This window comes from Netta rufina (assembly GCF_964035555.1).
Source record: "Netta rufina genome assembly, chromosome: 15".
Taxonomy (NCBI): Eukaryota; Metazoa; Chordata; class Aves; order Anseriformes; family Anatidae; genus Netta; species Netta rufina.
The window spans coordinates 5,836,129-5,855,583 of record NC_140138.1 but is presented as its reverse complement, the minus strand read 5'-3'; the positions used below and the strand labels follow the sequence as shown (position 1 = coordinate 5,855,583).

Below are 19,455 nucleotides of genomic sequence, written 5' to 3'. Positions count from 1 at the left end.
GAAAGGAAAAAAAAAAAAAAAAAAGAGTATTGCTGCTCCTTCGTGTAATATTTTTTCCTCTCTCTCCCCCCCCCTTTCCCCTTAAAAATGTTTGCTTTCAAAAATTCCATTCCTGCAAGGATTCCTCCCAAGCTCTGAGGTCTCCGCGCTCCACCCTCATCTTCTGCAGTCAGAAAAACCGAGTCTCGACGTCTCTTTGGTTAAAAAAAAAAAAAAAAAAACGAAAAAAAAAAAAAAACCAACAAAACCCAACACAAACAAGTAACACACAGCCCGGTATGATCCCATTCCACCCCGCGGACGCCTGATGAGAGGGTGTCTGTGGAAGAAGGAAGCATCAGAGACGCGCTGTCTGCCGCAGGGCCGAGGCCCCCGCGCCGCCGCCGCTCCTCTCATACGGTGGTGGCGGGCCCGAACTGCAGCACCAGGGGCGACGTCTCCTTGATGCGGACGAAGAAGCGCCCCTCGGGCCGGGCGGCGTGCAGGGCCAGGGGCAGGAAGTCATCGGGCAGCCACCGCTCGCTCTCCTCGGAGGCGAACACCAGTCCGAAGTGCTCCAGCTGCTCCTCGCCGTAGCAGAAGGCGGCCGAGCCGCCCAGCACGCCGCGGGAGACGTCGTTCATCTCCAGCACCACCAGCTTCACCACCTCCCCGGCCGACGTCTGGCTGGTGATGTGCAGCTGCGGAGAGACAAAGGTGGGAGAGACGGGCGGTCAGGGGGGGATGAGGAGGGCCAGGGGCAGCGGCCGCCCTCCACAAGCTGTTGGGGGGGCAGGAACGGCCCCAACGAGGTGCCCGGGGACACGCGGCACGCCGGGGCGCAGCTCCTGCACCTCTCTCCCCCTGGCTGCACCCTCCGTCCTCATCCTCACAGCTCAGCGTGGCTGTCCTGCCTGCCACCTACGGCTCGCCCGCGCTGCCCCGTGCCTGCAGCTTGCGAGGGCTGCATGGTCTGAGCCCTGCTCCTGCCAGCTCAGAGGTGTCAAAGCCCCTCCTGCGAGCAGCACCCAGCCCCCCAGCACCACAGCACCACAGCCGCCCTGGTGCTGAGCTCCTTGGGAAGCGGGGCTCAAGTTAATCCCCTCGGAGAGCACCCGGGGGGCTCTGCCCACCAGCTCTCCTCGCCCTCCCTCACCGCTTCGCTGGGGATTGCCCTCTGAATCCTGAGGCAGGACAAGAGCACCAGGACTGCCGGGCTCTTGCTGCCAGCAGCCGTCAGGAGCCTGATCCTTCCCTTCAAAGGCCCTCGGCCGGGCAAGGCGACGGTTTCCTTTGGCACATCCGTGAGGGCCTGCGGAGCGCCGCGGGCAGTGCCCCGGCAGGGTGGTCCAAGCCCTCGGCCCACGTGAAGCCTGCCAGCTCCGAACAATCATCATGGGGCTCAGCTGATTTACGCCAGCCGAGGAGCCTTTCCTTTGAACTCGGTTCTTCGAGGAGAACATCGTAAAACGCTTTCAAGCAGGCATGTCCCGAGCTTTGCAACTTCAAAAGCCACGTGGGCAGCCCGCCAGGAACCCAGGGCTGCACTTCAGTTGCATAGAAATCTATGGTAATTTCTCAAATGGAAAATAAATACTGCGAGTCAGATTTCCCTCTGCTTCTAACATCCCTGCTGGGTGAAGAGAAACTGGCTATCAAAACTGCCTGGCAATAAACCTCCAGCCCTGCAGCCTGCTCCTTCCTGCACCCTTTTGCAGACGAGCCGCACTCGGGCTGCTTCGTGAGCCGTGGCACCGGGAATTTCACCAGGGAAGCTTCAAGAGGGGAAGGACTTGGTGGCTGGAAGCAGAGGAGGTGGCAGAGCACAGAGGGGACCTGCCTGGGCTGCGTGCCCGTGGGCTCCAATGGGTGCAGGCAGCCTGGAGCTTCGGGAGCCAGCTCAGCTCCAAAGCCCTGCCACAGCCAGGGAGGGAGCAGAGAGGACCCATGGGGGGCTCGCGGGCCCCGGTGCCCCCGGTGAGGAGGCAGCTCTGTCTGCCCCTTCCAAGGGCCGAGGCAAGCTGCCCTCTGCTCCCTTCCCCATCCATGTGCACGTGGCTGCAGGGAGGGGAGCAGAGACCACAGAGCTGAGGCTGGTGACCCCGGGTGGCACTAAGCAGTCAGGCTGAGTGCCAAACCCTAACCCTGCCTTCTGTCCTCAAAACACCCTGCTGGCTAAGCTGGTGGCCCCATCCCGGCCCCTGAGCAGCAGAGACGGGCACATGGGCTGAGCTGCAGGGGACGTGGGGTCCCCCGTGCTGTGCTGAGGGCACAGGGACACGGGACTGCAGCGCTGGGGGTCTCCTGGGGACCTGCCCCTCAGCATGGCAAGGATGGAGACGGCAGAGCCAGGAGAGGGCCACGCAAGCCTGCAGTGCCTGCCTCCCCCGTCCTGGCAGCCGCACCGCTGCCTTTAGTAGGCTCCGGTACCTTGACACTGGTCTCTTTGGAGAGTCCGGTTTCGTACTGAGGGCAGACCCGCAGGGTGACAGAGCCCGGCTTCTTCCCGCGGTCGGCCAAGCACCCGGGCTGCTCCAGTGGCTCCTGGCAGCTCGGAGTCCACTCCGCCGAGCGCGTCCGGCCGCGCTCGGGGCTGGGTGCGGAGCCAGTCCCCATCCTGAGCTGGCCGCCGTGGCCCCCGGGGGTCCTGCTCTCCGTCGGGGAGCTGTCGACGGAGCCGGGGCAGGACTTTCTGGCCACGGGGCAGAGGGGCTTGGGGAAGTCCAGGCTGCTGGTTCGCACGCAGTACGCCTGCCGCTTCTCCGTGATGCGCAGCAGCTCGATCTGCCGGCTGGGCAGGACGAAGTCGCTGTCGTAGAGCTCGGGGGGCGGCCGGGGCTCCGGCGGGGGCAGCGGCACTGGCTGGAGCTCGTGGCTCTGCAGGACGTCCGGGGCGCTGTCCCGCAGGCTGCGGGGCGCCCTCCTGCCGCAGCACTCGGGCCCCGAGGAGGAGGACACCAGGTCGAGCTCCTTCGGGCTCTGCGCCCTGCTGGAGTCGTAGTCGCTGTCGGTGGCCAGGAACACCTCGGAGGAGCCCTCCTCGTCCGACAGCCCGTGCAGGTCTGCAAGGGAAGCAAAGAGGTCGTCGGCTTGGCGTGAGGGGGAGCGGGAGCTGCGCAAAGCCGGGCCCTTACCGGAGTTGAGCTTACGGCTGGTCTCTGGGGAGGGCGCCGGGGAGGGAAGGAAGTCGAGGTGGGACGAGGAGGATTGGGTCTTCTCCTTCATGGCACTGCTGGAGGTGCTGAGGAACCCGCTGAGGGACACCCCACAGGACGGCTGCTTGTACCGGGCGTGCTGCAGGGCATCCATAATCCAGCGCATCTCGCGCCATATCTCCTCCATTTGCTGCCAGAAGAGGAAATAACGGATCCCTTTCAGAAAGCAAACAACCACCATGAAAAAATCCCCCAGCAAAACCCGGCCTCTCCCCACACACCTTTCCCAAGAGGCAAAAGCTCAGGGGAACCCCCCCCCGCGCGTGGAAACCCCCGGCAGTGCTTTACAAACCTTTAATGAAGGGATCGCAGCGAGATGCTGCCAGACAAAGCCCTGACACTGCGGGGCCACAGTGGGGAGAAGGGGACAGACCTACTGGGGCATTTCGGTCCCGTGGGCACACCGTGGCCAGCCTGGCTGGCTCCCAGCGCCTGCGCTGCGCACCTGGATGTAATCCTGCACCTGCTGGTGCCTCTGCTTGGCTGTGGAGAGCTCGGCGTCAGAGAAGGCTTCCCTGAGGCTCTGCTGCGAGAGGAGCGACTCCAGCTCCAGGAGGGCAGACACCTGGCAGTACTGCATGATGAACTCCCGGTCGTATGTGAAGAAGTGCACTGAGGGACGGAAGGGAGGAGGAGAATGAAAAATATCAGCTCCCTAGGGGTTCCTCCGTGCCCACCCAAACCGGGGAGCCCACCTGGAGCACTGGGGAGCCCTCAGCACTCCCTCTCCCCCCTCTGCTAGGGAGGTGACAGAGCACAGCCACCCCAACAGCGCCTTCCAGCCCTTCCCAAGATCAAGGAGACCATCATGAGGAGGCCCTGGCAGTGCAGGCCACCCCTTTTTCTCACCCAGCTCGAAGATCTGCAGCGGCAGCGTGAGGAAGCCAGACTGAGGGGTGTAGGGGTTGTTCTGGCCCGGCGCCGTGCAGACGTCGTCTGAGGGAGGCAGCAGCAGCAGGAAGGAGACCTGGCCCCCAAAATCCAGCACCTCTTGGCTGTACAGGCGGAAATCTTTGGCCTGCAAGAGCCCGTCCAAAAGACACGACAGGTAACGGCTGCAAACGTCATCTCCCTCGTCCCTGCACCTTGGCTCCCACCCACACCTCTTGCAACGGGATGTTGACCAGGGTCATCAGCTCCTTGATGGCCGCCTGGAGCTCCTGGAACAAGTGGTTTTGGGATGTCTCAGCCTCTGGCTCCGCAGAAACGGGCTCCTCCATGCTGGCCATCTTCTGCAGCCATTCCCACTCCTCCCTGGAGAACGGCAGACAGAACGTGCTGGAGGGAGCAGCTCGGGGCTGACCTAAACACGCCGTCCCGACGAGAGCTGTGTTTGCTTAGCTCTTCCACCAAGGGGACGTAGGAGCTGTGGTGGCAGCAGGGGGACCTTGGCTTTCTCCAGCCCTAGGCAGGTCTTGGCAGGGACAGGGCTGGGCGGTGGAGCTGCACTGCTTCCTCGAGTCCACACACAAGAGGCAGTGGCCACGAGTGCTCTCGGGCTGGACAAGGCGGAAAAAAAGACCAGATGCCCCCGGAGCCCTACCTGGAGATGTTGGGGTTGGAGCGGATCTTCACGTGGCACAAGATGTTGGGGAGCTGCTCGGGCACCAGCACCCGGATCTGGTCCACGGCGCTGCAGAGCTTCAGGTAGCCCAGGTAGAGGCCCGGGGAAAGGGCATGGCTGCTCCGCTGGTGGTAAGCCAGCTTGTCCTGAGGACACAGGCACCGCTGGAGTGAGCCAGCCCTCACAGCAAGGTGCTCTCCAGCCCTCGTGCTGGGTGCTGGAGGCGTGAGGGACAGCCCCAGTGTGCTGTCTGGAAGCAGCCCCCGTGTCCCCAGCCCCCTCGCTCAGCACCTGCACGGAGATGAGCAGCGTGTCCAGGGCCGTGGGCTCCTCCAGGGATGACACGGACTTGCGGCTGGTCTGCAGCTTGCAGATGGGAACCCAGCGGACGCTCTCGAAGGTCTGGTTGGTCTTCACCTCCTTCAGGGTGACGATGAGGATGTTGCCCTGCTTGTCTTTGATGGGCTCGAAGAAGACCTGCCCCAGGTCCTGGATGCCCAGCAGCCCCTGCACACCGGGATGGGGGACAGGAGAAAGGTCAGGGGACACCACGCTGCCTACTGGAAACCTGGCAGAGCACCCACGGACAGTCCCCAGACCCTCCACGTGCTGCAGAACCTGGCACCTGGGGACCCACGGGTGATGGCAAGGCTGTGGCCCAGCTGCAGCCCGGTGGCACAGAGCAGGCAGAGCTGTTTTTTTTCCAGCACTTCCAGAGGAGCACCCCCAAAAATCACTCTGGGAGGCAGAAGGAGGACAGGGACCCCCCCTCCCCTCACCTGCATCTGCGAGATGGCCAGCAGCATCTTGAAGCGCGTCTGCAGGATGCAGGAGCAGGACGACTGGGAGACGGTGACGCACTGCCGCAGCCACAGGATCTCGTCCCACATGCACGACACCTGCAGCACAGCCAGGGGCTGTCACCGCCGGCCGAGCTCCCCCAGCTGCCTGCTCACACGGGGTGGCCCTGGGGACAGCCGGTCGGTCCCTCTCCATCCGAGCTGGGCGAGGAAGGTGCACGCGCACACACCGCTTTCAGCAGCATGGGGGACGTTTCTTACACGCTCCCCTGCCCGAGATGCCTCCCTTTCTAGGAGGGGCACCTTCCTGAGTTGGAGCAGAGCAGTTTTCAGCCCCCACATGTAAGGGTTGCAGTGGAGGTACCCCCCGCACGGTGACACCCCTGGAGGACACCGCGCTCACGGCGGTGGCTGCCCAAATCTCACAGCATCAGGACGCGCGGCACAGGGCGCGGGGGCTGCCCACCTTGGTGAACCAAAGGAAATCCTGCATGAGCAGGCACGAGTAGGTGTCATCGATCTCCACCACCGGGATCTGGTCCTCGTGGGTCACCAGGATGTTGTCGTCCTTGTAGAAGATGGCTGTCAGGTAGAGGCCCCTGCGCGGAAGGGAAGACAGGCTGCGGGGTCACCCCTGGCCACCAGCTTCAGTTCCCAAAGGGTCTGTCTCCAGGAGGCAGGGGAGGTGCCCCGTACGGGGCTGGTCCAAACATAAATGTTTGATTTCTGAGCGATGGGACTGATCCCCACTGACAGCACGGGCTCATCCCAAGGAGGGGCCCACCCCAAGCACCTGCAGCCCTGGCTGGCCAGCCCTACATCCCTGTGGGGCCACAGGCTCTGCGACACCACCCCCCTCACGAGGCTCTCACCGCTTCAGTGTCTTGAGGAACTTGCTGCCAGCGTGGAAGAGGTGCTTGAGGCTCTTGGAGACCGAGTGCTTCCTGCTCTGGGGCTGGTTCTTGCAGGGCTCTGGGGAGTGGAGAGCAGAGGGTGCTGCGGCGTGACCACAAGAGCAGCACCCACAGCCTGGGGGGAGGCGTTGTGGGCTCCTCGGGGGTCACTGCACGAGATGCCCCACTGCTCATCCCATTCCTCCGTGCCACCCCAGCTCTTTGTGCTTCAGCAGGTGACCCCCGGAGCCCTGGGGACCAGCAGAGCCCCCCGGGACCACAGGGTGCTGCAGACTCACCGTGGCACACGCAGTGCTGGTGGACGGTCTTCACCTGGCCCAGCAGGTGGTCCAGAGCTTCAGCCTGGCCCCTGCGCCGCGGGGCCCGGCCGTCGTACTCCCTCCAGTCTGCAGGGACAGAGCCGGTGTCACCCCCTGACACCCCTCTCCACGGAGCTGCTCCCCACCCCACAGCACCTCCCGGCACCCCAGACGTGCCCTACGGCGCAATCCATGGGTCCCGGGGCATTCAGCACTTATGGGGCTTTGGCAGATGCTCTGTTTTGTGCCCCTCTTCCCAGCCCGCAGAGGATCCCCTGGCACAGCACCTCCCTGTCCCCAGCACCATCGCCACGTGCTGGGAGCAGCTCCAGAGCCACCAAGTTCTTTCAGCCCTAGGAACCACAGCAGATCGGGGAAGCTACAACACGGCCCTGCCATCCTCTGCTAACCCACAGGGCTGGGGTGTGGGGGGCACTTTTGGGGCCGTGCCCAGGAGCTGGCAGGGAGAACGGGCCAGGAGCTCCCCGAGGCCACCGGCTGCGCCGCAGTGAGGGTACAACGGAGGTCAGGAGCAAGGTCCCGCCTGCTCCCACTGCCCTTAACCTGGCTGAAAAAATAAAATTCTTTCCAGTGTCTTCCCTGGAGCTGCAGCCTCGTCCAGGTGAATGCAGGAGCGGAGCTCACCCAGGCAGACACCCAGGCAGGCTCTCCTGCCAGCCTCACCCTCTATACGGCGGTGGCAGGAGCGGCACGGGGCCGCCGGTGCTTTTACATTAGCTTTAGGTTAATTGCTCTGAACACCCCCTGTCCTGCCTGCTGCTCTTTTCCATGGAAAGTTCAGCTCTGTTAACTTTGGCTGGGGCTCGCCACTATTTTTAGGAGCTTTAAAAACACCCGGGGAGGTGCCTGGCTGTTCTGCTGGGCCAGGAAGGGATCTCTACCGAAGGGAGAAATATTCACAGGGACAGAAATAAGAAAAATCCGTCCTGCTTGATCCCCGTGGATCTCGTGCACACAGAACAGGACCCGTGTGGGACAGCAGAGGGGCTTTAAGGGTGCAAATGTGAACAAATGCCTGGTGCCAGGGCAGAGCAAAGCCAGCCTCACACAACGCCGGTTTCTTTACCTGGGCAGGACAGGCCCCTCCAAAAAGCTGCCCCACGCTAAATTACAAAGCTCTGCTAAAAAAAACGCAGGGATGGTTTTCCTTCCCCCAGAGGTGGTTTCTTAGCTCAGAAAGCAAAACATCCTCTGTACGAGCTACCCTAGGATCAGCTGGCCCAGGTGGCCTCAAACCTCTCCAGCCTTTACCAGGCAGCCAGGCTAATTTCGGGCTGAAAAATAAATATCTGGCAGAGCTCCCAGGGGCCAGAGACAGCATCCCCCAAAAGGCAGCGCTGATACAAGCCCTGCACCCCTTCCACTGGGCACAGCCACCTTGTGGGGCCCACGACCTACCTGCAAACCCTAAATACCACACCCAGCTCTGCCCCTGCCCCAGGGGCCATAATGCCCCATCCCAAAAGCTCCCGAGCCCACCCCACCCCAATCCCACAGCCGGGTGCCACCTCTCAGCTGTACTTACTGGAAGGGATGGCGAAGGGGGGCACTGAGGCTTGGGGGGGACCCCAGCCCTTCATGTTGTAGGCAGACACCTGGACGTAGTAAGCTGTGCCCTGCGAGGGGGGGAAGGCACACTCAGGATGCGGGTCCCTCTCCCGGCTCAGCGTGCAGGGCGAGGAGGTGGGGAGGAATCCCAGCACGCCACGAGGAGCACAAAACGGGACCCCATGGCCCGGGCTACGAGCTCTGACCCCCCTCAGCCACCCTCCAGCAGCACCACTGCCTTGCCCAAGTCCCCCACAGCACACAGAAGGGTCCTCCCTGCTCCTCAAGCCTGCAAGTCCCTCCCTCCCTGCCCAAAAGTGTAGGTGCAGCACCCCCCTGCCTGCACCCCCAGCCCCTCCCGGTCCCCCTACCCAAGCCGCTGTCCCCTTGCCCACTGCCATCCCACCCATCCGCCCCATGTGCAGGCTCTGGAGCTGCCCCCGCAGCCCGGACCCCCCCAGCTCACCGACACCAGCCCCCGGATGGTGTAGTGCAGGCTCTTCAGCTTGTCCACCACGGCCTCCCCCAGCAGCGGTGAGAAGGTGGGGGAGCAGCTCCACTCCACTGCAATGAGAGAGGCCCCGATGTGCCACATCCCCGGGGTCAGACCGAGCCACGAGGCGAGGAGGGACAGGGAGGAGGAGCAGACCAAGCCGGGGGACCCAGCCAGGCTAAGCAAGCAATGGGCCAGGACTTAGAGGTGCCTGATGGGGGGGGAATTCTCCCAGAAAAATAAATATCTGGTTTAAATGGGTGAAGGCACCTTCTGGCTGGTGGCCCTGCCATGCCGTAGTGTGACAGCGCCGTGCCACAGCTCAACAAGAGCTCGGCACCCTTGCAGCCCCCAGGGTGCTGGCAGGGTGAGCACAGGGCAAATGCCCCACTGCACCCTGCTGGCACGCCCCGGGTGCTCAACAATTGCACAGGGACCCCGGTCCTTACCCTTGTATTTGGTGACAACGGCCGAGTTGACACTCAGGGGCTCCCAGAAGGTCACCTGCACCGAGGAGCTGCTGGCCACGGAGAGGTGCACGTTGCTGGGGGGGTCCGGCACTCCTAGGGACAGAGAGCACAGGGCACTGCTACAGCACTGACGGTCACTCCAAACCCTGCAGCATCCCTCCTGTGCCTCTCCTGCACCCAGGGGTGCATCACCAGGGTGCTTGCTCCCTCACCCACCCGTACCACAGGCTGCAGGGTGCAGGGTCCCCGGCAGGCACCGGTGCAGCCCCGCGGTTCCTCCCCATCCCACGCCCAGCCCCGCTCCTACCCCAGCCCTGCTTGGGGCACTCACGGGCGTGCTCAAAGCCTGCCTTCATGCGCTTGTACAGCCGGTATCGCCACTCCCAGGCCTTGAGCTGCTTCTCCTTCTCGGAGCAGTCGGCGTTGGGTGCCTCGTTCACCACCTGCGCCGTCAGCTCGTTGACGCGCTGCTCCGCTTCCCGCAGCAGCGTGGAGAGGTGCAGCGAGCGGCTCTCCAGGCTGACAACTGCTGGGCAGGCACAGCCAGGGGCAGGGGGGAGCGAGACGGAGGGATGAGAAGGTGATGAGGAGGTGGTTAGAAGGTGGTTGGGGGAACCGTCTTTGGAGCCAGGCTCTGCTGGCACCAAATCCCAGCCCAGAGTCCCCGTCCTTGCTGCAGTGCCCTGCTCGCAGGGACAGTGGCGCTCCCCAGCGTGTGGCTGGGCAAGCAGGGAGCAGGGTCTGAGCACCTCTTTCTACCCCAGCATCACAACCTCCCTAGCTTCCTTCTCTGAAATGTGGAGCCGGCACCATTCCCAGCTGCCCCATGGCACATGCAGTACGCAATAGGGTCTGCTCCCCAAGCTGGAGATGTGGGTGCTGCACAACCCGCTCCAGCCCACCACACACGTGGATTCCCAGGAGGCAGAGGAAACCCCAAAGCTGACGAAAGCATCACCAACTCCTTGCTGCTTCTGCCTGCCCTCCAGCCAACTCACAGTGCGGGCTCTCCTTCGCTCCTGCCTGCAGCAGGGCCCTGGCGATGGGAGCGTTGTTGGTCATGATGGCGATGTCCAGGGGCAGCAGCCCCTCGCTGTTGGGGGTGTTGAGGTCCAGCTCCTCGGGGCTGTACTGCTTCAGCAGCTCCTGCACCCGGTCCAGGTCCTGCAGCTCCACGGCCTCGAAGAGAGCAGCATTGCTCTGGAACTGGATGGAGAGAGGAGCGCCGGTGAGCTGGGCATGGAGTGCTCCTTCACCCCACCCAGCACCCCACCAACCCAAACCGGGCTTGTGGCTGCCCCCAGAACCACGGAGACCCAGAACCAGGGGCTGAGGAACATCAGCTCTTGCAGCCACAGATGGGTGGCGTTGAGCAAACACCCTGCCCCCAGGCAGCTTCACCTAACGCCCACCCCACCCGTCCCCCTCATCCCCTGCCCCGGCGTGGCTGGGGGGACCGGTGGGCACCCACCAGGTAGGACTTGCGGAGCTTCTCCTTCTCGCCCCGTCCCGCCAGGCTGCCCTCATCAAAGGACGTGTAGTTGACTCGGAACTTCCCCGAGAGGTTTCGGTAGAGCCTTTTGGCCGCGTTCGGCGAGGAAGGGCCCGGCGGCTTCCTGGCCTGCGCCAGCTGCAGGTCCCGCATCTGCTGCGTCATTTTGGGAGAGGACGACCTAGGGCAGGGGAGAGGCAGTGAGTGATGGGCCAGCAAGATGTGCTGGGAAGGCAGAGGCAGGCACACGGCAGCTTCAGGAATGGGACGTGAGCCAGGAGAGCCAGAGTCACCGACCCTGCAGTGCTGGGACGGCACCGATGCAGGGGGCTGCACGGTGGACACCGGTGCCAACAGGGAATCTGTTGCCATCATCCAAGCCAGCACCTCCTGGTCACAGTTGCTGGGCCTTTATGGGTCCCAATGGGCTCCCCCAAACCCTGCAGGTGAGGTTTTTCCCTCCAGACCCTTGAGCTGGGATGGCCACGGTTGGTGCCGCACTCCGATGCTCTGCATCTCCAGTGCTCATCAGCATCCCTCAGTGCTCGTCTGTGCTCGATTTTCTCAGGGCCCCAGGGCCCTTTATTCCAGCCAAGGAAACCCTCTGAAAGCAAAGTGAGCATGGACAAAAGCCTGTTCCTCATGGCACCAAGGAGCCAGGCCCCTACAGGGACCCTCAGCCATGCGAGTCCCAGCCTCCCATGCACTGGGGACCCAGGCTGTTGGGTCATTCCTCAGCCTCTGAACCTCATCACACACTAATAAAGCTAAATTATCTTTTCTCCACTGTCATTTTGGCTTCCTTCTTTAAACAGACATGACAAACACGCACATGTCCCCAGGAAACCTGGTGCCCTCTCCCTGCAGCCAGGACCCCACACCCCCAGCAGCACCGGGTGCAGGTCCCCAGCTCGGTGAAAGCGCGGTGGTGTGGGGCTTTTGCCCAAGAGCCATCAGCTGCAGGACCGAGGTTTTTCACTGGCACCAGTAAACAGTGAACAGTAAACCAGTAAACCAGTACACAGTAAACCAGTAGCACAGCTCCTCGTTAGGGGGCATCGGGTCTGAAGAACATGGAGAACAACCATGCCTCACACCATTTCTTGCAGTTTTGACCAGTGTGTAAGGCCAGATATCCTTGGGCAAGGTCTTCCCCAAGAAGATAAATAACAAGTGAGGAATTAGCATGACAAAAGGCATGGCAGTTGTCTAGAAGGCAAGGCCAAAATGGTACTGTGAAGTTGTGAGGGTGCTGGTGATGGATATAAAGCCATCATCGGAAGGCAGGATATTGGTAACAGCTTCACTACGTGTTCTTCACCGCCCTGGTTTCACGCCAGGCACAGTGGGCTGCAGAAGTCCTGCAATGGTTTTACCTTTCATTTCCATGCTGTTTAAAAGCAGTGACGGTGGGGAGGCTGGGTCCTGCCGAGGAGATGGGTTGGGTTGGCTCCCACCTCACTGCGACAGCCCCGCTCGCAGGCTCGTCCCCTGTGCGCCCTGTCCCCGTTCCCTCCATCCAGGGAGGCAACGATGCTCCATGCCAGGAAAGGAGGAGCCCAGCAGTACCTCTCCACATTAGCTGCATTAAACCCTGCTGTAACAGATCCCCGCTGCTGCAGCCATGCCTGCAGGATCAGGTTTTAAAAAGAACGGCTCTTGGGAGCAGAAACACCTTTTTCTGCCAATTAAACTACATGGCAAATGACCCAGCACAGGCAGGCTGCACAGCTTGGAGGAAGTTATCACAGAGATGGCAGAAACAGAGAAGCCACGGAGAAATTTCTCACTGCTTTCCCTCCTCCCATTGGCTTTTAATGAGAAGTAAAGAGACAGAAATTATTCGGAGCTCCGGAGCAAACGTCTATCTATATTAAACCAGCTGCCCCAAAGATAAAAGCGCTCCCGGACCTATGGTCATGACTCATCGGGGCTCGGTGAAATGGCCTTGATTTATCTGGAGCTAAACTTTGCGGTGGAGCAACTGAGAGCTGAAAACAACACCCGCAGCCGCCGTGCCCTGGAGGTACGAGCAGCCGACACCAGCTCTGGGGGCACGCGGCGGGAGGAGGTCAGGGCCACGGCAATTAGCTCCTCTGCCTTGCCAGTGTCGGTGCAGCTTAGCTCAACTTCTCCCAGCCGCAATCAGTTCTTGCTGCTAATTACCGACCTACCCACTGCAGCAGCACCTCGCCGGCCCCAGCTTTTCAGCTTCCCGGCCGCAGGACGTGGTGTGGACAGCAGCTCTGAGCTGCTGCAAACCCCACCAACGCAGCGAGCCCAGAGCTGGGTCTCCAGCCCTCGCCCCTGTTACGCCTGGAGAAGGCTGGGGTGCTGCTAAAAGATACCTCGGGGCTGCCCAGGCCCCTCTCGTGGAGCTGCTGTGATGCTGTTTAAAGCACGTGAGGATGGATGTGCACAAGACAACTTCATTTGATCCCTCTCTTCTTCTGTAATGAACACAGCCAGATTCACTGGGTGGTTTACAGCGCTGTGGTTTCTGCATATTCTGGGGTTTTAGTGTTTCCAGCGCTGCAGATCTTGGCCCAGTAAACAGTGTTAATAATTGTTGTAATTATATCATTTTAAGTGCATTTTGTTTAAGGGCGTAGGCTCCCCGAGGCTCCAGCACAGAACCAGTCCGTGTCGGACAGGGCTGCCCCGGCCTGCTGCAAGGAGCCTGACCACCCCAGGGGGGGACACAGCACCCCAGGGTGCTGTACCCACCCCAGCACCACGCTCCTGTCCAGGGGGGACATGCTGCTGTCACCTCCGGGAGCTGCTCTCCAACACCAGTGGCTCAACACGGCACAGGGAGAAGCTGCGGGGGCTTCGTGCACAAGGCTATTTTTTTTTTTCCTCTTTTGGAGCCCAAAAGACAGAGGCTGAGAGGTGTTAATTCTTCATAGGAATGAGCTGGCTTGGGGTGGGGAAGGGCTTAATGGCTTTGAGGTAGAAGAGGGTAGTTTTAGATTAGATAATTAGGAAGGAATTCTTTAGAGTGAAGGTGTTGAGGAGCTGGCACAGGCTGCCCAGAGGAGCTGTGGCTGCCCCATCCCTGGCAGTGCCCGAGGCCAGGCTGGATGGGGTTTGGGCAGCCTGGGCTGGTGGGAGGGGTCCCTGCCCATGGCAGGGGGTTGGAACCAGATGGGCTTTAAGGTCCCTTCCCACCCAAACCATTCTGTGACTCTATGACGAGAGCAAGGACTGGGTCCTTGCGGGGCTTCTGGTGGCTTGGTGGCATGGGGAACACCCCGATGTGGACGGCTTCGTGGTGTCTCAGCACCAGCTGCCTTCCTGACCTGGTTCAGCTCGGGGTTATCCACTGAAGGAGCAGGCAAAGGCCAGGAGGAGCCTGACAGCCAGCTACCAGGGCAAACCCAACCCAGTCTGGGCAACCTCACAGGGCAAGCCCAACCCAGACTGGCAACCTCACCCCGAGCTGGGAGCTCGCACCAAGGGGTCAGCCAGAAAGCTGCCCGAGGACACTGGTGTGCAGACTGCTTCGGAAGTCAGCAGGGGGGAATTTTCTCATTCAAACACCCTCGGGCTGAGCACACGACGAGCCCACGCTCAGCCTGGGGGCTTGGTGCATGCGCCCTGCGGGTGAGCGCACGGCGTGGTCACTGCCACTCGCTGCAGAACCTGCTGCAGCCCGCAGCCAGCACACGAGTGCCTTTTGGCTCCTGTGGCCACCAAGCAGAAACGCAGCTTCCAGCAGACAGGAGCTGCCGACGCACTCGCATTTTCCACTCCTTTCGCCTGAGCATAAGCAATTTTTCAGGGCTGGGGAAACAGAGGATGGATCCAAAGCGGAGCACGAGTAGGGAAGCACTTCCAAATAGTGGGATTTCATAACCCACCAAGAGGCACGCTCAAACCTAGGACGAAATTCTGTGCTTGGCATCCTGGCACAGCAGCACAGCTCATGGGAACAGCCTGCACATCAGCCACCCGCATGAGGAGGATTTCCCAAACAGGGACTGCAGAAACTCCTCGGAGCTCCAGCCTTAACGGCAAAGGTGCTCCCCGGGATGTGCCAGGCAGTCTGCAAGCACTGCTGCTCATCCCGCTGCCCAAACATGTGGGTGCACAGAAGGTGCTTGCTGTGCAGGACGCAGCCCCAAGGCATTTAAATATCGTGCAGACCGTGGGTGGTGACCAGGTCGTGCCAAGACGGAGCAAAACCACTGCACAGCGGAGCACCCCCAGAGGCTGGGCAGGCTCCTGCAGCCTCTGCACCCCAGTACCTGTGGCTGGCCGCAGCCGTGCACCCGCCGGAGCTGGCACATGCCCCAGGCAGCATTTCTGCACCACAGAAGCATCTGCGTGTCTGGAAAATGCACTTGCTTATTGAAACCTGGGTCCAAGGAAAGGCAACAAAACAGATCCAGGGCTTTGTTTGTTTCCTACAGATTCTCTCTTTTTTTTTTTTTCCCACTTGGCAAACCCGCTGGGTTTTGTTTTGAATGGAGCCGAAATGAGCATGCCTCTTTTGTTTAGCAATAACAACTAACTTATATAGACCCCACTGCTGCCAGCACATTTTTGCGTGAGCTCCGGAAGCCCAGCGCTGTTAGCCCAGTGTCAGTACAAGCAGTCGCTGCGCCGCACCCAGGCTTGGGCAGCGTGTCCCGAGCACCAGAGCCTTGCACCTCTGCAGGGGACTCACCGCGGGTGCAGGACAGCACCAGTCATGCCTCGCCGGGCAGGCTGCCCCCCAGCCCAGCAGACTTCTGTGTCCCTTGGGGAACACTTGCACGGGGAGCTGAGCAGCTGCAGCACCTGGTGAGGAGACCCTCGGACCTCCTACAGCACACGCTCTGATTCCGGGAGAGATGGAGGCTTTAAGAAGCTGAGAAAGGTTTGGAGCTAACCAAGTAGATCACTTGCGGAGACCCCCCAAACAACACACCATTTCTGCCATCCGAGCAGCACGTTTGCAGGAGGAAGGGAGCAGAGACATGCAAGCAAATTCTGCTGCAACACAATAAAGCTGCTGCTTCTTTTTTTTTTCCTGTTTTTAATTTATTTATTTTAATTAAGCATTCAGATCGGGGGTATTTAAATGAGCCCAGAAAGAGCCTGTGGCTCAACTCCCATTTAAGTAGGACCGAAATTAGCCTTTCAGTGCCTTGGCCATCCCCGAGAGCCTTCCATCAGGGTCAAGACTGCTGCCACGTGAGCGCTGCAGGCTGTGCCCATACTCTCGTCTCCTCCTGCACTGCTCCTTCCCCACCTGCACACACACGGCACACGCAGCAGCCCCATGGCACCGGGTTGCCTCTCAGTGCTCCCAGCCAGGGAAGGTCTGCAGCAGAGGGCTGCAGCTACACCGCCAGCACCGCGTGCACATCCCTCGAGGCATCAGCCCGGAGCCGCTGTACGGAGCACGGGTGGCACAGGATCCCCCCACACCCACAAAAATCCACATTTCTGCTTCAGTGCAGCTGCATTTCCACGGGGATTGAGCCAAGTGGGTGCGTGCGCTGCAGACCAAGGGTGCTGCTGCCTGTAGGGGCTCAGGAGCTGCTGCCTGGGGCGCGGTGTCCCCCTGCCACCCACGCTGCCTGTCCCCCCGTGCAGACAGCCCCAGTCCCGTCCCCGTGGCACAGCACGGGCAGGCAGGTCTGCCCGCCACGGGGCTCGGTCCCTCCTGCCTCCCAGCGAGCGCAAATGCTCCTCGCTGCGCTCCGGCAACGCCGGCCTCTAATTGCTGCTTGACATTAAGCATCTGAGCAAGGAAGTCTTGGGTAAATGTTCTTGCTATGGGAACACGCAGTGCTGAGTCTCTTTAATTACATTGTTTTTGTTTGGCTTTTTTTATTAGTTGTGCTGTGGCTTCCCCTCCCTGACAGGCCGGAGGAGCGCACGCTAAATATGGCTGGGTTTAGAGTCCGCAGTGAAACCCGAAGCTCGGCACCAGCCTGGCTGGACGCAGGCAGGGTGACGGGGGGATGCATTCCAGCCGCCGCGCACGGCTCCGGCCCCGGCCAGCGCCGCGCTGCCCTCGGCGGGCTGGGGCAGCTCCGGGCTCCTCCAACGCCCTGCAAAAACGCGTCCCCCACCTCCCTGCTCTCCCTCGCCCGCTGGATCCTGCCGGGAACACATCGCAGCCATGGCCCGCAAGCCCCATGCTGTTGCCAGCAGCCCCCGGCCCCGCTGCGCCCATCACGTCCCTGCGGCGGTGCAGAGCTGGTGCCACACACCTGCCGGCCCCACAGGTTGCCCCAAGGGCGAGGGAGCCCTCTGCCCACCGGCCACGCTGCTTTTCATCTTCCTCTGCCCCCCTTGTTATTTTAAAGGCATTCCAGAGGATGCTGTCAGGCTTGGATGTGGTTTGGTTGGGTTGTTTGTTTTCGTACTGGAGGTTTTATGATCGCGTTGGGAACGAGCCCTAATTGAGCTGCAATTCGAATTGCAGTCCGTGGGTATTTGTTTCATTTTTGGAAGGGCTTAAACTGCAGCACAGCTTAGGCTGGAGAACGCATTTGGTTTTAACTGGAACCTGATGGGGACAGGGCTGAGCAGGACGGGCCTCCCCGAGCCACGACCGACGCTCGCCGGGGAACCCCGGCGGCACCAACAGCCCTGCAGCCACGGGGCCAGGAGGCTCGCAGCCACCCTACAAACCTCACTGCCCTCGTGCTTGCCCAGCTCCCCTGGGCTCGGGGCACCTCGCTGGACCGGGAGCTGCCTCTAGACCTAAGCTGCTCGCAGAGACCGGGCAGCAGAGGCAGGCAGGACCTAAAGGTCAGCGCCCAAACTGCCCTTCAGGGGATCTACGTCGGTGTCAACTTCTGCTGACCGTGCCCCACGCCGACTGCCAGAGCTCACGGCTCGGCCCCAGCACCCAAAATGTGCGTGACGCTGCTGGCACACACAAGAAACGGGACCTCTGCAGGTAGGGACAAGAGGACAGGCAGATCCCCAAGGTGCAGGGGGCCCGGCCGAGCACCTGCCCTGCTCCTTAGCAGCGCTCCCTCGCCCCTCGCAGGGCGTCCAGATGCTGGAGCAGGACGGCAGCGCTCTGGAGGAGGCCCCGACCCACTGGCACCATCCCGGCTAAATCCGACTTCCGCATGTCAGGAGCGGATGAAGAGTGGGGACTTACTGCCTGTTTCAGGAAGAAACCCTATCCCTGCGCGGCCTGCCAGGAACAGGCACCGCTCTGTGCCACGGATGCATGTGTGCAAACTCTTCTCGGGGGTATCAAATGCAGAAGCTGAGTCATACGACGCCTGGGCTCAAAGAGCACTGAAGGCAAAAAGAGGGGGGAAAAAAAAACTCTCCCTGTGGTGTCACCGGGCCCCAGCTAAGCCCCAACGGGAGCAGCACAGGGGAAGGGCTGGGATGCGGAGATGGGGACGCTCAGCCCCACGGCCAGGACCCAGCCACCCTGCTGGGAGGAACAAGGATGGAGGTGAGGCCATGCTCAGCCTTGCCTGGTCCTGTCCCCACGCTCAGGTCCCAGCTCCAAATCTTGGACGGAGGAGCCGCTGGAGGACCCCAGCCCGTGTGGGGTCAGCACCTTCCTCTGGGCACCATACCGGTGAGAGGTGGGGCTGTGGGACCGGGGTGGTGCACTGCGGGCCACCAGCATGTCCCCGTGCCTCAGGGACACTGCAACCACGGGCTGTGGTGTGTGCAGGAGGGATGCTCCGCCAGGGTGCCACCCGCACGCCTTCTCCTGGCCCCGCAGCACCCTGCTCTGCTGGCAGCAGGCTCCCCGGCCGCCCGCTGCCCGCTGTCCCGGGGCGCAGCCGCAGGGGCTGAGGCCGATGGACTCATGACAGCAGTGAGAGGGATCAATTTGAACCCAGACCTGTGCAGATGAAAAGCAAATCCTTTAACCTCCTGCGCCACCTTGTGCCACCAGGAAGAATACGCTGGTGAGGTCTGGCTCTCGTCAGAAACCACCTCTTCTCCCTGACCATGAAATTCCAGAAAATTGGCCGGAGGAGGACTTCTGGAGGTCATCTGAGCTCGCTGCCCCACACCTGTGGCTGCTCTCCGTTCCCAGCCGACACATCCACCCTTGAACCCCAAAGCCCCCAAAGACGAGCTCCTGCCCCCCTGCAGACCCCTGCTGGGATGTCCCTGCTGGTGGAAGCCCACCTCCAGCCCATCGTCCCACCCAAGCCATCCAGCTAGACGGGGACCAAGCTGCTCGAGCGCGCCAACGCTGCACGATGAAAACCAGCACCACCGGCTGAAGACTTCCAGAGCTGCACCCAAAGGGGTTATAAAAGGCAGGCCACAGACATTGATCTCGGCGGGGAGGAGGAGACGACGGCCAAGACACAATGGAAGAACAGACAAACGCACACACCCGGCTCCAGAGCTGCTGCCCAGCTGGTAAATGTTACTGGAGTCAGAAAACCCCTTTCCCGCTGGAAGGCACCCAGCAGGACCCAGCCAGCAGCACTGGGCACGCTGGACGCTGCCCACATGAGGTCCCTGGCACCGTGTCCGTGAGCAGCCACCCCCTTGGGGATGTCCCTGGCCCCACAGCTCCCTGCCCCTCACGCTCTGGGGTCTCCAGCCCTTGCCAGAAATCACCCCATGATGGCACGAGCAGTGCTTGCTGGAGCTTCCCACCTCGTGCTGTGCTCCCTCCAGCTTCAGGGAGCTCTCAGATGCTCGAGCTCAGGACAGCG

At 61.6% G+C, this 19,455-nt stretch overlaps 1 protein-coding gene across 1 annotated transcript in view; it reads right to left on the bottom strand.

Annotated features, from left to right (window-relative positions):
- Positions 1-257: 257 nt before the first annotated feature.
- Positions 258-19,455, bottom strand: part of LOC311215268 (ankyrin repeat and fibronectin type-III domain-containing protein 1-like) — a 183,105-nt gene continuing 163,907 nt past the window's right edge. The window contains exons 7-24 of the mRNA XM_084296363.1: positions 10,775-10,976; positions 10,302-10,509; positions 9,635-9,829; positions 9,283-9,396; positions 8,807-8,904; positions 8,318-8,408; positions 6,751-6,858; positions 6,431-6,530; positions 6,025-6,157; positions 5,538-5,657; positions 5,050-5,265; positions 4,738-4,904; positions 4,298-4,448; positions 4,044-4,212; positions 3,640-3,806; positions 3,114-3,324; positions 2,410-3,041; positions 258-680 (exon numbers count right to left, since the gene is read on the bottom strand). Coding sequence (XP_084152489.1) covers positions 393-680; positions 2,410-3,041; positions 3,114-3,324; positions 3,640-3,806; positions 4,044-4,212; positions 4,298-4,448; positions 4,738-4,904; positions 5,050-5,265; positions 5,538-5,657; positions 6,025-6,157; positions 6,431-6,530; positions 6,751-6,858; positions 8,318-8,408; positions 8,807-8,904; positions 9,283-9,396; positions 9,635-9,829; positions 10,302-10,509; positions 10,775-10,976 — 3,370 coding nt within the window. The 3' untranslated portion in view covers positions 258-392. The remainder of the gene's footprint in view (positions 681-2,409; positions 3,042-3,113; positions 3,325-3,639; positions 3,807-4,043; positions 4,213-4,297; positions 4,449-4,737; positions 4,905-5,049; positions 5,266-5,537; positions 5,658-6,024; positions 6,158-6,430; positions 6,531-6,750; positions 6,859-8,317; positions 8,409-8,806; positions 8,905-9,282; positions 9,397-9,634; positions 9,830-10,301; positions 10,510-10,774; positions 10,977-19,455) is intronic.